Source organism: Ips typographus, linkage group LG11, assembly GCF_016097725.1.
Source record: "Ips typographus isolate SLU linkage group LG11, UJ_Ityp_2.0, whole genome shotgun sequence".
Taxonomy (NCBI): domain Eukaryota; kingdom Metazoa; phylum Arthropoda; class Insecta; order Coleoptera; family Curculionidae; genus Ips; species Ips typographus.
In genome coordinates, this window is record NC_138432.1 from 7,828,321 (window position 1) to 7,844,790 (window position 16,470).

Consider the following 16,470-nt stretch of genomic DNA (forward strand, 5'->3'; position numbering starts at 1 on the left):
GTTCATTCAAAAAAACCACTGAGCTTTATAAGCAATTAATAATAAATTCAACGCTTTAGTATTTATTAATTTATTAGTAATAATAGCAATTGTCCATTTTTACTCTTTCCTTTTTGATAAATGTTGAATTCATTGACTGTAGGCGCTTTCTTACATAAATTAGTAGAAAAAAGCGCCTATAAATGTAGCGCTCCTAGCGGGGTAATCAGAAAACAACATACGAACGACGGCACTCTGATGCTAAAAGTCTAGATTGAAGAGGAATTTTGCTTCGTACATCATTTAGTCCAATGTTGTGCTAGGGTTAACTTGTGCCTTGTGTGATTTTGTAAAAACTTGAATTTTCAATTTTGCTCACATTTTCATTTTGACCCTTTTATTGTCCGCTTGGGGATTTAATTAAATTAGAGCGTGTAATTGTGAAAAAAATGGTGCCGCCAGAAAAAAACGAGCATACTAGAAATGGACGCAGAAGTCGGGGGCCGAGTCCCAATCCCAATGGGCATGCACAACCCGAATCTACAAGTGAAGACGAAAGTACAGGTAAATCAAGTTTTTAAACATTTTTTCATAAAACATAAATTAAAAAAAAGTATGAAATACGAATTGAGGGTATTTTTGCACCTCAAACCTCCACCCACGTTTTTGGGGTTATATGCTCCGGAAGCGTTACTTTCATTTTCTAATAAACCCACCAAGTGAAATTACACGAGGGGGCAACTCTGAAAAAAAAAAACGTGGTTGTGGCCTCTTCATAAACCACCCTGGAATGACTCATTAAGTTTTTGTTTGTGTTAACCTCTTTTTCTTTTGTTTATCTTCATATAGTAAAAAAATGCTATAACAGACTGACCGAACAATGCATTGCAGTTTCAGTGGACAAAATTAAAATTAATGTGGGCAGAGATTTCCAAGCTACAGATCCAGAGCTTCAACCTGAATCTCAACGAAAACCTGAACTTCTAGCCGACAGGGCTTTGCTAGTTTGGTCACCTACAGATTCTATTCCAGACTCCAAATGTAAGTAAATTTCAGTACTTGTTGGTCATTGTGTTTGTGTGTGCTTTTAACTACCTACTTTATACACAGTGGAGTTGTTAAATTTGACCATACTGCTTGGTATATTTGTGACATAAAGCAGTATTTTGTTCAAAAATGCTCTTGTTTGCAGATATGGCTGTTTTTAAATTTATCTTTTCTTGCCAGATTTCCAGATTATTAGGTAACAATTTGTTAATTTGTATGAAAAAGATATTCTGAACAACATTCAGTTTTTCGTATTAATCCCAATAACAAAACAGTCAACTTAAAAAGTTTTTTTAAAAAAAAAAAGTTTTCAGAAAGTAATAACTTTCTGAAAACTTTCAGAGTCCTCTACAACTGTCTTAAACGTTCCCAAGACTGTTTTAAATTACCGGAGGCTTCTAGGATCATTTTGAAAGTTCCATAGACCTCTAAATGCCATTTAGAACATTCTAAAAAAATTCCAGAGGCTTCTACTATGTTTTAAACCTTCTCAGACTTGTTTTAAATTGCCAGAAGTCTCTAGAACCATTTTGAATGTACCAAAAATTTCTAAATGCTACTGAGAACTTTTTGAAAACTTCCAGAGCCCTCTACAACTGTCTTAAACTTTTCCAGGACTGTTTTAAATTACCTGAGGCTTCTAGGACCATTTTGAAAGTTCGATAGACCTCTAAATGCAATTTAGAACATTCTAAAAAATGCCAGAGGCTTCTACTATGTTTTAAACCTTCTCAGACTTGTTTTAAATTGCCAGTAGCCTCTAGAACCATTTGAAAGTTCCTCTAAATGCTATTGAGAACCTTCAAAAAAGTGCCTTCTCAAGAAAACTTCTCAGACTGATTATTAAAGTATCTAATCCATACTGAGCTATTTTGATTTATAATAAATTTCAGTGGAAGAGTATATTGTGCTGGCAAAAGACAAATATGGCTACAATGGAGAACAAGCATTGGGAATGCTTTTCTGGCACAAACATGACCTGGACAGAGCTGTTCTGGACTTGGCCAACTTTACACCATTTCCAGATGAATGGTCTGTTGAGGATAAAGTGTTGTTTGAGCAAGCATTTCAGTTTCACGGAAAAAGTTTTCACAGAATTAGGCAGATGGTAATTTGCAAACAAATTTGATGGTTTTCCTGTAATTGTTTGATATTTTTGATTTTAGTTGCCAGACAAAAGCATTGCTAGTCTTGTCAAGTATTACTACAGTTGGAAGAAGACGCGATCGCGTACAAGTTTGATGGATAAACAGGCGCGCAAACTGAACACACCCAAAGAAGATGGAGCAGAGAATGGGGAAGAACATGCCTCAAATGAAGATTCAGATCACGACGAGAAGGTGAGCTTGTTTCTGTGGTTTTTATTTAGTTGTGTGTTTGCTTAGGTGTGTTCAGGGAAAGTTAAGTTACTCCACTTATTGTAAGTTTTACAAATTTAATTTCTTCATAATAAGATTTTCAACAGAGATGGACATTTCACCGGGGCATAAATCGTAAAAGTGGCACCTCTAGTAGAGCAGGTCAATCTAGCAGAGATTCTGCCAATAAGGTAGTTTTTAAAAAAGTGAAAAAAGAATCGTCCTGCACGAAATTTATATGTTTATTATTTGTCCGCTTTTCACTATTTCTTAGGTTTTGGATTTATCAGTTAACTTCATCCCATTAAATTTTGCTTTTTTCAGTTTACTTTTGATATTTTCATGCTGAAATTCTGGCTTGGGATTCTTATTCTATTATAATTTGATCCATTTATTATTTTATTTTGTACTAATAAGTTATTACTGGCATTCACATTCCATGTAGGGCTACACTATGTCATGCATGTTGTGCTGTTAAAAGTTTAGAAAGGTTTATACAGTTGTTTAAAGTTACTACAATAGAAATTGAGCAACTACTGTATAGACTTATCTAACATAATTATCAGTGAATGATATTAATCCATATTAACCATTCACACTGGACTGTGAATGCACTATGGTGTTTGATGAAGTTTTTGACGTGTGTACGCAGGGCGAGGGGGGCGTCTGCTCAAACTGCGGCGTTTTTTGTTCCATCACCCACCGAAATCCCAAAGGCAATTTGTGTAATAGCTGTTTTCAACACTGGAGGTAATAATTTAAGGCAAACCCCTGTTTAATATTTTCGTGGGTTATGTAAAGGTCATCTTATAATGCTCCTTTTGAATTATGTTAGATTAAGTTGGATTTAATTTGCGTCCCTGATTTTTAGTCACTAGAATGATTAATCGGAAATTTGTCCTATAAAACTTTAATATTTTACTTAACCTACGAAAATCTGTCCGCAATCGGATCTGATACGGATCTAACACCAGACGACTTTCTATTTGTTGTTTAAATTGGTCAAAATTATCACGGAAAGTCTAGTTAAGTAGAAACTCGTCTGAGAGTAAAACTCGACTCTCTCTTGCTGAACAAAAAAAAAAGCCCCCAAACTAAATCAGACGAACGGGAGCGTCCCGACCGACCTCGGGCCCGATGGGTGGTAAACGGGGCTCCGGACCGGGGGTGTCGAGAGCAAAAGGACGGGCACCAAAAGGGATGCACATCAACCACGACGATTTGGCAACGATGGCGTCAGGAAACGCTGGTACTTTGCTGATGAAGTCGTTGGAGAGAGAGTTTGACTCGCTGCAGAGACAAGTGAGTACTTTTCTGGACGCTCCTACTCACCTGCGCAGCCGCACCTGCTACTAGGGTAAACGCAAAGGAAGGGGGGCTAAAGACAGACAGAGAGAGAGAGAATCCTAGAAAGGAAGTGAGAGAGTGTTTAAAGTTACACAAATTTGTTTATTTATTTTTGGTTTAAGATTTGGATTTATCTTGTTTTGAGAGATTGTACAGCAGAGCTAGCGCACGGAGAAAGGGATAGAGGAGTTGATAAACGGGCGAGTTTGATTTTGGTTATTCATTTTGTCTTTAGTATTGGTGCGGCAATACTGGAATACAGATAATTTCTCTGTCTTTGTCTTCCCTCCTCTCCTTGCTTAGCTTTAGCTTTTTACACATTGCTGTAATGTATACTGTAGTACAAAATCAATTTATGTTACTTCTAAGCTTTATCACAACATACTTGGGAAACTATCCTGGGATACCTTTGCTTTGTTAAACCAACTAAACTCTGTTTAAATAAAAAGAATTAAGTTTAAAAAATGCTTATAAGATTACTGCAATTACAAGTCTACTGCTGGTTTTTTTCGTTTCTGCATTTTTTTGACTTGTTTCTGCACCTTAATTTTGTTTTAAACGTGTTCTAGTTTCAATAGAATAGCTAAGAGTGTTTATGTACTTGCTCTAGTTTTCTGGAGTTCATTGATTTGTATTGTAACCGTTTTTAAAAGTTTTACATGAGTTAATGCCTATTTTTGTTGTTTTCAACTCTCACAGTTTTCATTAAATAACAAATTCTAGTTCAAATATCGTTTTGGCTCTCTCTGCATTTACTTTTAGTTGCTAAACATTTATCTGTTAAAAATGTTGAGGTTTGTTTCACTGCTAAAGCATTCCAAATCATAATTAACTGAACAAATTAATGAGAGTGTAAGCCGTTTCCAAACTATTACAACATGATGTTATTGCCAATTATTTATCCATTTTGCTTTCCTTATCTGTACAGTGTTGAAATTATTTAAACTTTTAATGTAGATTTGTTCGTATGTTTTCTGACATTACTATGAATACCTCTTGTTGCAGATTCAACAGAACAAACAAAGCATCAGCTCGCTGAAGCGCAAACACACAGACTCGATAGAAGATCTGAGACCCGGTGACGAAAAGCACCGAAACAACCCGCGTTGGACCAACGACGAATTAATGTTGGCTATTCAGGTAATTGTTCAACGTCATTTTGGTTCGGTTCCTTAGTAACTCGAGATAATTTAGGGTTTCCGTAAATACGGTAAAGATTACAAGGCAATCGCAGAAATGCTGGGCAACAAGACGGAACAGTATGTGCGTAACTTTTTCGCCAACTATCACAAGCGGTATAATCTAGATCATATTATCAAGGAATGGGAAAGGTATGTTGAGTGGTTTTCTTTTACGATGGCGGTGATCTAATAAACGTGTGATGTGATTTCCATTAATAACTAATGATAAAAATATGTTGTTTTAAGATTTAGTTGGTATTGACCAATTTCGACAGCTTAACTATTTAGGTACTTATTTACTACTAAACTTTAGCAAAAAAATTTTTATCAATACCAGGAAATCTGGTATAACTTACATTCATTTTGAAATATGTGAGTACAAGATTAGCCGATTTATCAGGAAAATTTCAAGTAGTATAGGTCGGTGACATTAGGAATTACTTCCTGTCTGGATACATACATTTTTGAAAGTGCCAGATCCTTTTAAATAATACTGAAAAGAAACTGCCACAAGTGTCTTAAACTTTCCAGGGATTGTTTTAAATTTGCCAGATGCCTCTAGGACCATTTTGAAAGTTCGATAGAACTCTAAATGCTACTAAGAGCCTTCTAGTGTTAAGCTTTCTCAGATTTGTTTAAAATTGCCAGAAGCTCCTAAATACAACAGAAAGTCTTTAAAATTTGCCCTACACATTTGCTTCACTTTCCTACTGTTATTATCTTATGCACAAGGTCTTTTTTAAGAACACATTCTACATTCTAAAGGTATTTACTTTTTGTTCTGGACAGCAGGAAATCAAGATAACGTTTATATATTGTTGATTCAGCTTAAATGGGAATTTTTATTCATAGTGTTCATGGAAATACAATTTTTCAAAGAAATATTAGTCATCAATTTGAAATCTGATGGAAAATTTAACATTCAGATTGAGCTACTGTTCATATTACTAAGATGCAGCTGCAAATTATAAAATAATATGTTTTAATAGTTCATTAGTTATCTAGTATTGATCTATCTGAGTTATTTAAGTCATAATTTTATTGGAAATATAATTTCTCATATTATGAGTACAGTTTAGGAAAGCCCGCCAGCCGGATTATCATAACATTATAATTTTATTAGGCGGCAAAAGTGAGCAATCAGTTGAAACCCACAAACTTTTACTAGATCATCACCAATAAATTATCAGGTCAATTCTTAGTCTAATAACTAGTCTTTATAGGGAAAACGGGCTCGTCAACGATGGCAACCCCGAAGCAAACGGCGAGGAAGATGACGTTATTTGCCTGTCACCGAGTCCGCCGAACAAAAAAGAGACGCTGAAAAATGGCGGTAAAGTTGGATCTCAAGTAGCCGCTAAATGATTTGCCCCAGAGCGTCCATGTTATGTCAGGGTCTGAGTTTCCGATCCGGTGTAGCATCTCTTAATGTTTCTTTTTCGTCATGATTCAGTTCAGGGATGTGATCAATAACATTTTAGTTTATTTACGGTCACGCTGGACGGCAAAATTATTCAGTAGAGTATTGCAAATTAAGAGGAATACACACAATTGTAAATATTTTCTACCACATCGTGTACATAACAAATAAGGTTCTCCTAGTAGTTCTAATAGTAAATATACTTTTGTATTGTTCAAACAGCGGCTTATTTTTCATACATGGTGTTTCTATGGAACCGCCGGACTTCTACAAGGTGTTTTTAAAGTTAAATTCGGTAAGTAATTGGTTTTTGAGTTTGGGTACAAGAAACACCTTGTATAACTCATTTAATTTGCTGTTTTTTTTTTACTGAACGAAATACATTGTTGCAATTGTTGTACATATGAGTAAGTCATCGTAGTAAGATGTAGCTATAATACGAGTTTTACGAAAATACAGGTCAGATTGAGAATTTTTCGGGAAATTTAACGAACTTCCATCCACTTAAATATTGTTGCAACCAACTACCAGTACAATTCAATTTTACGTCTCATCTAGATTAATATAACTGTTGTGTTCTAGATATTTATTTCATAGAATATTTATTACAACTTTTTTTAATTTCAATTAAGATTGTTTTTTATTAGTACATTCGTATATAGGCTTTTAAGATTAATATCAATAGGTTAGTTTATTGTCCTATTCAATAATAATTCCAGAATATAAAGGTAGTGTGTTTTTATTTTTAACCCTGTTTGAATAGTATATTACTTAACTAGTGCTGTAAGAAGCATTTTACGAACAAATGACATAAAGCAAGAATTGGAAACGAAATCAATTTTCTCCAACATTAGAAAAGTTAGTTTTTAGCAGATCTTAAAACTGTATGCTTTTTTACAGCTACCTATATCCAATAGTAAACAACAACTGTGCGTAAAGTGGGTCATTACATAACGGAGAACTATGCGTAATTAGCTATTTATATTGAAGTCGTAGGTTACTAACGTATTATTTTAAATTTGATCAACTGGGGTGACTAAGTTTTTGATGTTTAACACGCAGATTGATCTGTGTATGAGTCAGTATTGTAATATTTAATTTTTGGTGGTGTGGTTAAGTCAATAAGCAGATAAGCTTATGTAGTCTGATAAATTTTATCTGAAGCAGCAGTAAAGTGAATACTACTATCCTGCACGTAGGCAGCAGAAATTTTGTGAGATTCAAAAATTTAGTGAAACCATGGGTTGTTCCTGTTCGGAAGGCTTAACTAGAATAATAGTGTTTGTGGCCAACTTCGCATTTCTTCTAGTGGGAGGGGCTCTTCTGACATTGGGAATCCTTTACACGATTAACTACAGCCACTATACCGACGCAATACCTGTTGAATACCAAGTGATTCAACACATACCGACCGTATCAATTGCCGTAGGCAGTATAATCTTCTTCATTGCTTTTCTGGGATGTTGCGGAACCGTACGAAGCAGCCCGTGCATGTTGACCACTTATGCCGCCATTTTGATTGTTATCTTCTTAGTTCAGGTCGGTTTAGGAGTGTTCGCCTTGTGGAAAATCAAAGACAATGAGGAAATGCACCAGCAAATAGAAAAACATTTGGAAATTATATTTAGGAAATATAACGAGAGTTCATCGGAAGTAGTAAACGTGATACAAGCGGAATTTAAATGTTGCGGAGTGACTGGACCAAATTGGTGGTCGAACGCTTCTTTACCAATTCCCAAATCTTGCATCGCTAATGGTACTACGACCGAATATCCGACAGGTTGTTCTGATGCTGTTTTCACTTATTTCTCCGATTCAGTGCGTCTCATTGGAATTGTAGCTTTAGCAGTTTCCCTTATTGAGGTAGTGAGCGCTGTTTTAGCTTTGTGTCTTGTTAACTGTATTAGATCGGATATGAGAACTAGAAGTTATTATAGTTAGAATAATTACGGTTACACCGTTTTGGAAATTGATGTATGTTCACGTCATTAAAATAATACAGGGTTGTTACAATTCAATTTTTGTTTACTGAAAGTATTTTTAGACTATTTCTACACGTCATTAAATTTAACTGTTTTTTTTTTAATGCTTGACTTTAATTTTGCCGTTTGAAATAATATACATTTGTAGTTTAGTGTTGATCGTCGATTTAAGGAGAGTGCTTGTAGTATTTGAACTTTGTTCTTATCTTTTGACAAAACACTTGCAAATACTATTTACCTAAAGATTTGGAAAAATTTAAGTTAATCTTTTATTATCACCGACTGGGCGAAAAATACATTTCTAAAAATACTAAAACTTGTTATTTTAAACAAAATTTCTTTAAAATAATGGAAAGCTCTCCACAGCTTTCTCTCTAACGATTTTACTTGCAGAACGCACCATATTAAATCGGTGCAGTTATCGTCCGTAATTCTGCAATGCAACAACAGCAGGAAGATAAGACTGCTTTGTATGTATTAGAAAATTGGAGTGAACCTAAAACCGACCACATTTAAAACGTTCTCTGGTTAAGAAGGCGAACAAATGTAAAGTGATTGTTTCAAATTGATTACCGGCATACCCCAGACTAGAACGTTCGAAAGGGGCGTACCTCAATATGACATTGGAAATGGTACCGACAATGTTAGTACGAAATAAATAAAGGGTTTCTGCAATGCTGAGAACGAGAAAAACCGTGTAGGTTTTGTATCAAGGCTGAGAATATTTTTTTAAGTAAAATGTGGATTTGAAAACTGACAAAGTAAAAGTAATTGAATTTAGCACTGGGGAATGACGAAACTATTTTAGCAAAGATAGAAAGTGTTGGAAGAGAGACTTGTTTGTAGGTGGTACAGTTTGAATGCTCTCAACCTACTTTTAAAATCAGTTAAAATTTAATTAAAACTCAAAGTGAGTGCACTTTTCCCCTTTAGTAGTAGTACTATATTAATAATGCCTATTGTTGCATAACGAAACGATGGTGCCCAACTTCCTTAATATCTCAAAAAATATGTGGTCGAACAGTGAAAATCGCGGTAAATTACGTCGACCATCCATGAAGCGACTGACCGTTTCTTAATGTTAAAATTTACAATTTTAGCGTAATTAGGCACAAATGCATTAATTTAAATAATTAGCTTTACACTTGACCAAATAAATATTACGGCTATAAAAGTTTCACAACTGTGCATTATGCAGCGATATGTAGAAACGGTATTATTTCAATAATTTATGGTGGTTTCGTATGTAATCACGTCAAGAAATATGTCTGTAATTGAAATCTGATCAGTCAAATGATACAAATATGTGAGAGTTTTTTAGTACTAGCAGAATAGTACAACGATAAAAGTTAAAGCCAGCTTGTTAGTGGTTTTGCGGTTGATGCATTGTGAAACGATTTATAACAATGGTATTATAAAGTTCACCTGAAATTAAGAACGATTTAAAAGTAATCATTCAAATATCCAAACTTGTGTAATTATACTAATACAAATTTCGAGTTAAGTAATTTGGTGAGGGTGTGGAACGTACACTGCTGAAGGTTTGAATAGTAAATTGGGCAAGCATTTTTTGCTCAGTTTAAATTACTATTGTGCAAACTTTAACGACTATAACGACGTTGCCTAATACTATATCGGAGTTGCTATTACTTCCTAGCATACCTCGGCAAGTTCAAGTATAATAGTAATAAGCAGACAGTCTGAACACACCCCTACGATTTTCTCGAACAATTGCGTAAAAGTTGAGCAATTAACGTAACCAGCGAATCGCACACTTTTGTACAAACCGACCAATTAAAAAAGTAGATATGGGCACATCCAATTAATTAATGAACTTGTTAACTTGGAAATAACAAGTGTTAATTGCAGGAACTTGATAAAAATAGAACGCGAGTAACAACAGACAAAAGTTTGACAGAAATTCATCATCATTAAGTTAGGAAAAATCACGTTTACCAACGTAACGGCTTGACGTAGTGTAAAACACTTTTTTGTTCATGCATGAACAAGTAAAGGACAGCGCAGAAAGTGATATACTTACACTTGAAGAAATTTGAATGCGTTACAGTCTCGTATGTGTTGTAAGACTTTATTATGTAATGGAATTATCTTTATTACATGTCATTTAAAACGTTGGTAAGAGAAATTATGGGGCAGTTTAGAAAAGAGACAATCAGAAATGAGTCTTCTAAAGTGTAGTTATTTAGTAAAAACTTAATATTTTGGATGTTACAGAAGAAGAAATTTTTTTTAGTTGACCAATTATCAGAACGAGCAATCACAAACAACCTAACATAAGTGAAATTGTTCATTTTGAAACATATTGTATTACGGAAATGGCAAAGATATGGATATAAACTACAAAATTATGTAAATTTATGTTTTCTGGAGTTTCTCAAGTCAAAGATTTTTTTCCACTTATATGATTGCAAAGTTATATCTACTTTCTGTGTTGCTTTATTCTATTAATTAGTTATCACAAGATCTATGTTAAGCAAATGGTGTAACTTTATCAGTAAATCCGACTTTTGTAATTATATTGTTTAATTAAAAAGAATGTATTTTCTTAATCAGCGATCAGAGAGTACATGGTGGTCCCCGTTGGTACCTTTTCGTAATAGGAATAGGCTTATTTGCATAGTCTAATAAAACCGAGACTATTTGGTCCATCGAGAACGGCCATTTCATGCATGCTGCATTGATTTCAAGTACGTTTTTTTTACAGTAGTTAAGCAACCGTACCGAGGAGATACCGTATCGGCCTGGGAAAGAAAGTAAACTATAGAAAATCATTGGTGCATGCTTCGGTCCATATAATTCACCGGCCAATGTATATTCTATAGGCTTACCCAGCAGGATCACCATTTATTGGATTACTTGTGTAATTTCGAATTCACTTGGCAAGAGAGAGATAGACCCAGAATATCGATTCTCACCCACGTTCGATCGTGATTTATACAACGGTAATTAATGGTTTTTTAGTTCTAAACTTGCGCAATAAATTCTCTTCCAAATTCACGTCTAAAGGTATATAAACCAAATATGTATTAAGTTGGAGTTGGTTAATGTAAGATTACCGCAAGACTAAGTTTTGTTTAAAATACAGAGTGTCCTAATGCCTGCTAGGCTAGAACTCAAAACAGTTCCTTATTACAGCTACATCAACACCCACTCTCCCGTTTACATCTTCATTAACAAATTTAAGTAAAGTAAATAACGAATGGTTGGAATCTACTAAGCGGAAAAATGCAGGATTAATTTTCCTATTACAATTACTTCTTGCGCAAATCATCAGGGAAAAATACAGCATGTTATTCATAATTATAGCATTTACACTGGCAAAGCAATTTAGTCATTTTTTTCCGACTCAACGTTCTGATATTTAGTGTGGGTAAATGAAAGTGTATTGCAGACAACAACTATTGAAATACAGAAACATAAATACATTTCGTGTATTTCATAAGTTGGTGAAATAGTGCAGCCTTTGTTTTCAGTTTCAACTCGGACCTTTAGTCGTGGATAATAATAACGTACGCTTTCAAGGAAGTGGCCTAACATTGGTATTAATTTAAAGTGGTTTTGAACACATTAAGTTAATTTTATGTAACCATTAATGTTTTCAAAGTTATTAGCATATTAATTACTTATAACGTTTATAAAAACCCTTGTCAATGTAAATGATAGTCAGATTAATAGTAGTGAATTAAATACATTATGATAGGTTTAAAAAATAGTGTACCTAAGACAAGACAAAGTATTTTTTTAGCCTAGTTTTAGGGTTCTTGGTGAAAGGAGAAAGTAAAACACAATGGCGGTATCTGAAACAGAAAATTGTCAGTTATTGTAAACAGTAATTGTCTACATGTGTAATGTTTGAATTAATCACAACAATCACAAACTAGAACTGTGCTGACATTGACACAACTGTTCCACAAGTAGATTTAGCATTTTACAAGTTAAATTCCCCATTTTGAAAGTTTTTTATAAAAAAAAATGAACAACCATTACGTTATTAAGACTGAATTTTCATTACTTTGATTCATTATGGTCCCATTTAACCACGGTTGTACCAATTGCGTACTGAAGTTATTTTCCTTTTGCTGAACTATTGTTAGAAGGTGCGTTTACGCGTGTTGGTTCTAAAGTCGACCCAAATATGCATACAACTATTGTTGTAATACTTTTTTTTATGGTTTTCACACCTATACCTAATGTTGTTTTTTTTTTGTATTGTTTAATAATAATTTGTTGGCAATCGTGTGTGGCGTGTCAATTAGAAATTTGCAAAACAGTTTTTTTTTTGTTATTTAGAACTAGATTTCACTATCAACTTTCTCAATTTTTTCTTCTTTAATGCGTCTTTACAGCTTTAAAAATGTTATCTTTGGATTTTAAAATGTAAAAACTTGTGGAGCGTGAAAGATGCTTACACGGTTTCACTGATTTGCGTTTAATTCTGATTAGATGCACGTGCTAGACTCCACAATGTGATCGTTTTGGCCTGACATTTTATATAATTAAGTAAAAAACAAGCGGTGGATACCATTTGAAGATCCAGTGGCTTTCATAACTTTGCGTTTTACGGGACTACATAACAGTAACAAAGGCACGACGTTACCAACTAACTAAAAAATAGAGTCATGCGTAAACAATCGATTTAAAACCCTTTACCCTGTTATAGTAATAAATTCATCACTGCAGAATTTTTCCACTTAAACACCAAAACATTGCATGATTCGACAAGTTTTTAATCTAAAACTGCTGCTTGAAAAAATTGTATCTGAGAGGCGTGAAACCTGAACTAATAACTCAGTTATGTTAAGCCAATTTATTAAAAACCGTAGTAACATGTAACATGTAACCACTTTCTTAATTTCAGGGCGTCTGACCGGAAGTTTGCGAAACTAACCCTGATTCTTATCACATTTTTTGGCAAAGTCAATAAACTGATTATGTCAGCTATACCACACCTTATTACTAATACTGCGATAACTGTTATAGTTGTATATTGTTATTAATGGAAGCTTTCAAAGTCTCATCCGATTGAATGTAACAACTGATGGGATTCACTCGAAACCGTGACCTACACGAGTCTGGTATACATACGCACAAGACTTGAAGCTGGTTGATCTTGATCTTGAAAATTATTAATGCTGAACTTGTTGCTCTAAAAAGTGATTTATCAGTAACCGACTGGCTTGGTCATTGTAATAATATTGTCGTCTCATTCATGGATTGGAAATTATTTGTCATCGGCTTCATTGACTGAGCAACTTCCAGTGGACAAACAACGTGAGAAACCATATTGTGTAATATGCTACAAAGGGTCACGATTAAACAATGTAAGACAATTTTTTTGAAATTTCTTGATCCTAAGATTAATGCAAATTGCCTTAGGTGTTATGGATTTGTATTCATTAAGGGTCACGTTTTCTTAGCAAGACAATATGAAACTAGTACACGCGGTAGCCATATAACGTCAACGGTTCTTAAATACAAAAATTGCAAAAGGTCAAAGTCTATAGTTTTGCAATTATTCCTGAAAATAAAAGGTCAATCCTGAAAATTTCGATCCAAACACAGGCTTACTTAGTATACCAAAATCTACTTAAAGTAAAGTAATAAGTAGGTTTGCTACTTTAAGTAAGTAAAATTAAATACTGGTTCAAAAGTAATTAGTATTTTTTAAATAAAGTATTTGTACTTATTACTTAAACAATGTCTATTAAAATAAGTAATACTTATTACTTTATCATTTGTATTGGAAAGTTTTTATTCTACTTTAAAAGTATTTTTATGTATTAAAATTATTTGCATACTCTTAAGTACTTCTTTAGTGGTAAAAGTAATTTTAAATAAATAAGTAAAATAAATCATAACAAGCATAAACAAAAATCCGTTAAAATATTTTAGTTGTATTTCTTATGGCCATATTACTTAATAAAATTTTTGTTTGAAACATGTATCATTTTTGGTTTCCCACATTCTTAGTTGGCCAACCTGTACATTTTTTCTCGTGCATTAAAGGCTTGTTAATCCCCTTACATGATTTATGTATAACTTACAAACTAACATCACAGATCTTGAAAAAAAATGACTAATACCTGCAAATAACAGCTAAGTACTTCAAGTATAGTTTATTTATTATTTGTACTGCAAATGATTCAATTTAAGTACTTATTACCTGAAAGTATATTCGTTTAATACTTCAAGTAGATTTAAATTATTAAACTATTTACTACTTATTACTTAAAGTAGTTTAGGCTGCTACTTATTCCAGCTTTGTTTTGACCATGTATGTAATAACGTTATTTCTTTTGTGTAAACCGGGTGGAAAGATAAAAATTACCAGGTTTTACTTTCCACCCGGGTGGAAAATGAGTACTTTTATCTCCATGTTAAAAGCACTTTAAGAAACGTTTCAGCCAGACACAGACAGAGAAATCAAACACTTTCCACCTAAGTATGTAATATACTATTACTTTATTTCTAAATTATCAATCTTTTTTGCTTGGAAACTTGTTTTATATGTTTGATAGATTTCTAGGATGTATTTTATGTCCTAAATATAGGCTATAGATTAGATAATAGAAAATAAAATATAGATACAATAAAAAACCTCAATAATCCATACTTTCAAGGACTGGAATTTTTGGAATTATCTTTAGTGTTGGTTTATGATAAAATTGCATTAATCAACTATTTCTTCAGAGCATAAAACAGAATTCAGAATTATTGTAGATCAAGGGTTTCAGTTATTGATTAATTATCCCAGATACTAGCAAATAGGACCAACTCTGCAAAAGGACAAGAATAGTATTGAGAAAGTGCTTTTTTAACGATCCAATACCGATTTATCAAAGGTTGCGTGTGCTACTTACCAAACACAATTAATAATAAAAACCGCAATTGCGGAGATTTTCTTTGTAGGAAAAAGCGGGTTTTCGGGCCCCAGATAAGGTACACGGCAACAAAATGTTAAAATACCGTTGCTGTGTGAGTTACAGCCGACCAAATCAGGATTTATGACATTTAAAGGTGGTCTTTTAAATCGAATACACGGTATAGTAGTATCAAAATGTGTTTAAATGCCGCATTTGTAGGACGGTAATTTGAGGTTTTGCACGAATCAAAGTGTAAAAATTCGCAATTGCGCCATACGAAATCGTTGATTGTCGGTTGAATATCCAGCAGCCTTGAACCAATATAAATATATGGGCGTAACGGGCAAATTACCATGAAAAGGGTACCTTCGAAGAAGGTTTAATGGGTAATTTAAATCTACTAGTTTATACAGCCAATAACCACAACTAAACTACTGAAACCAGACCAGTTTTTGTCTAGTCAATCATGGAAATACGTCTCACATCTCACTGCGACAAGCAAAAACTCACGTGAAATAATAAAACCAATTGCATATACACACACACATATATCTAAACGATTTTACGACATTTAATTGATTGGTTTAGTTTATTTTAAGTGAGCATGATCGACTTTAAGCTACTTAAACATTTCACAATTTATGCTAAACTACCGGAGACATGTTAGCAACGATTCTCGGCAACGAAATCGGCAGTTCGTTTTTCCACCAGTGGTCGCGCGTTTTCACTTTACGCTTTCTACCGTTTGTTCTCCCGTCTAGCCTGCTCTTGCTATAACTACTGTAGAAATATAAAACATTGTTTTAAGGGTTGAAAATGGACCGTTGCTGGGGGTTTTTTTCACTAAATCGACTAAGGGTAGATATAGGAATATTATCCTGTCAAAAACTCAGAAAGGCCGGGTACTTTAAGGAAGTGAGGGTTAATTAAATGCAAGGTGGTGGAAAAAGTAGAAACATTTTACAATTTAAATTGTTTTTAAGGGTTGAAAATGGACCGTTGCTGGGGGTTTTTTTCACTAAATCGACTAAGGGTAGATATAGGAATAATATCCTGTCAAAAACTCAGAAAGGCCGGGTACTTTAAGGAAGTGAGGGTTAATTAAATGCAAGGTGGTGGAAAAAGTAGAAACATTTTACAATTTAAATTGTTTTAAGGGTTGAAAATGGACCGTTGCTGGGGGTTTTTTTCACTAAATCGACTAAGGGTAGATATAGGAATAATATCCTGTCAAAAACTCAGAAAGGCCGGGTACTTTAAGGGAGTGAGGGT

The 16,470-nt window shown here is 33.8% G+C and overlaps 2 protein-coding genes across 6 annotated transcripts; both read left to right on the forward strand.

Annotated features, from left to right (window-relative positions):
* The first annotated feature begins 261 nt into the window (after window positions 1-261).
* On the forward strand, window positions 262-7,063 carry CoRest (REST corepressor). Of its 5 annotated transcripts, none has more exons than XM_081990266.1 (10): window positions 262-543; window positions 829-1,020; window positions 1,920-2,134; window positions 2,193-2,366; window positions 2,492-2,575; window positions 3,037-3,134; window positions 3,488-3,686; window positions 4,737-4,871; window positions 4,926-5,062; window positions 6,136-7,063. In XM_081990266.1, exons 1-10 carry the CDS (start codon window positions 429-431, stop codon window positions 6,275-6,277), a joined length of 1,491 nt encoding a protein of 496 aa, XP_081846392.1. In that variant the 5' UTR covers window positions 262-428; the 3' UTR covers window positions 6,278-7,063. The 5 variants fall into 5 exon arrangements, with proteins under 5 accessions (XP_081846392.1, XP_081846394.1, XP_081846393.1 ...); XM_081990267.1 differs by having other exon boundaries at window positions 264-543; window positions 871-1,020; XM_081990268.1 differs by lacking the exon at window positions 2,492-2,575 and having other exon boundaries at window positions 263-543.
* A 426-nt stretch (window positions 7,064-7,489) lies between these two features.
* On the forward strand, window positions 7,490-8,418 carry LOC145736050 (23 kDa integral membrane protein-like). The gene has a single exon (XM_081990273.1). The coding sequence runs from the start codon at window positions 7,572-7,574 to the stop codon at window positions 8,271-8,273; it is 702 nt and encodes a 233-aa protein (XP_081846399.1). The 5' UTR covers window positions 7,490-7,571; the 3' UTR covers window positions 8,274-8,418.
* The last annotated feature ends 8,052 nt before the right edge of the window (window positions 8,419-16,470 follow it).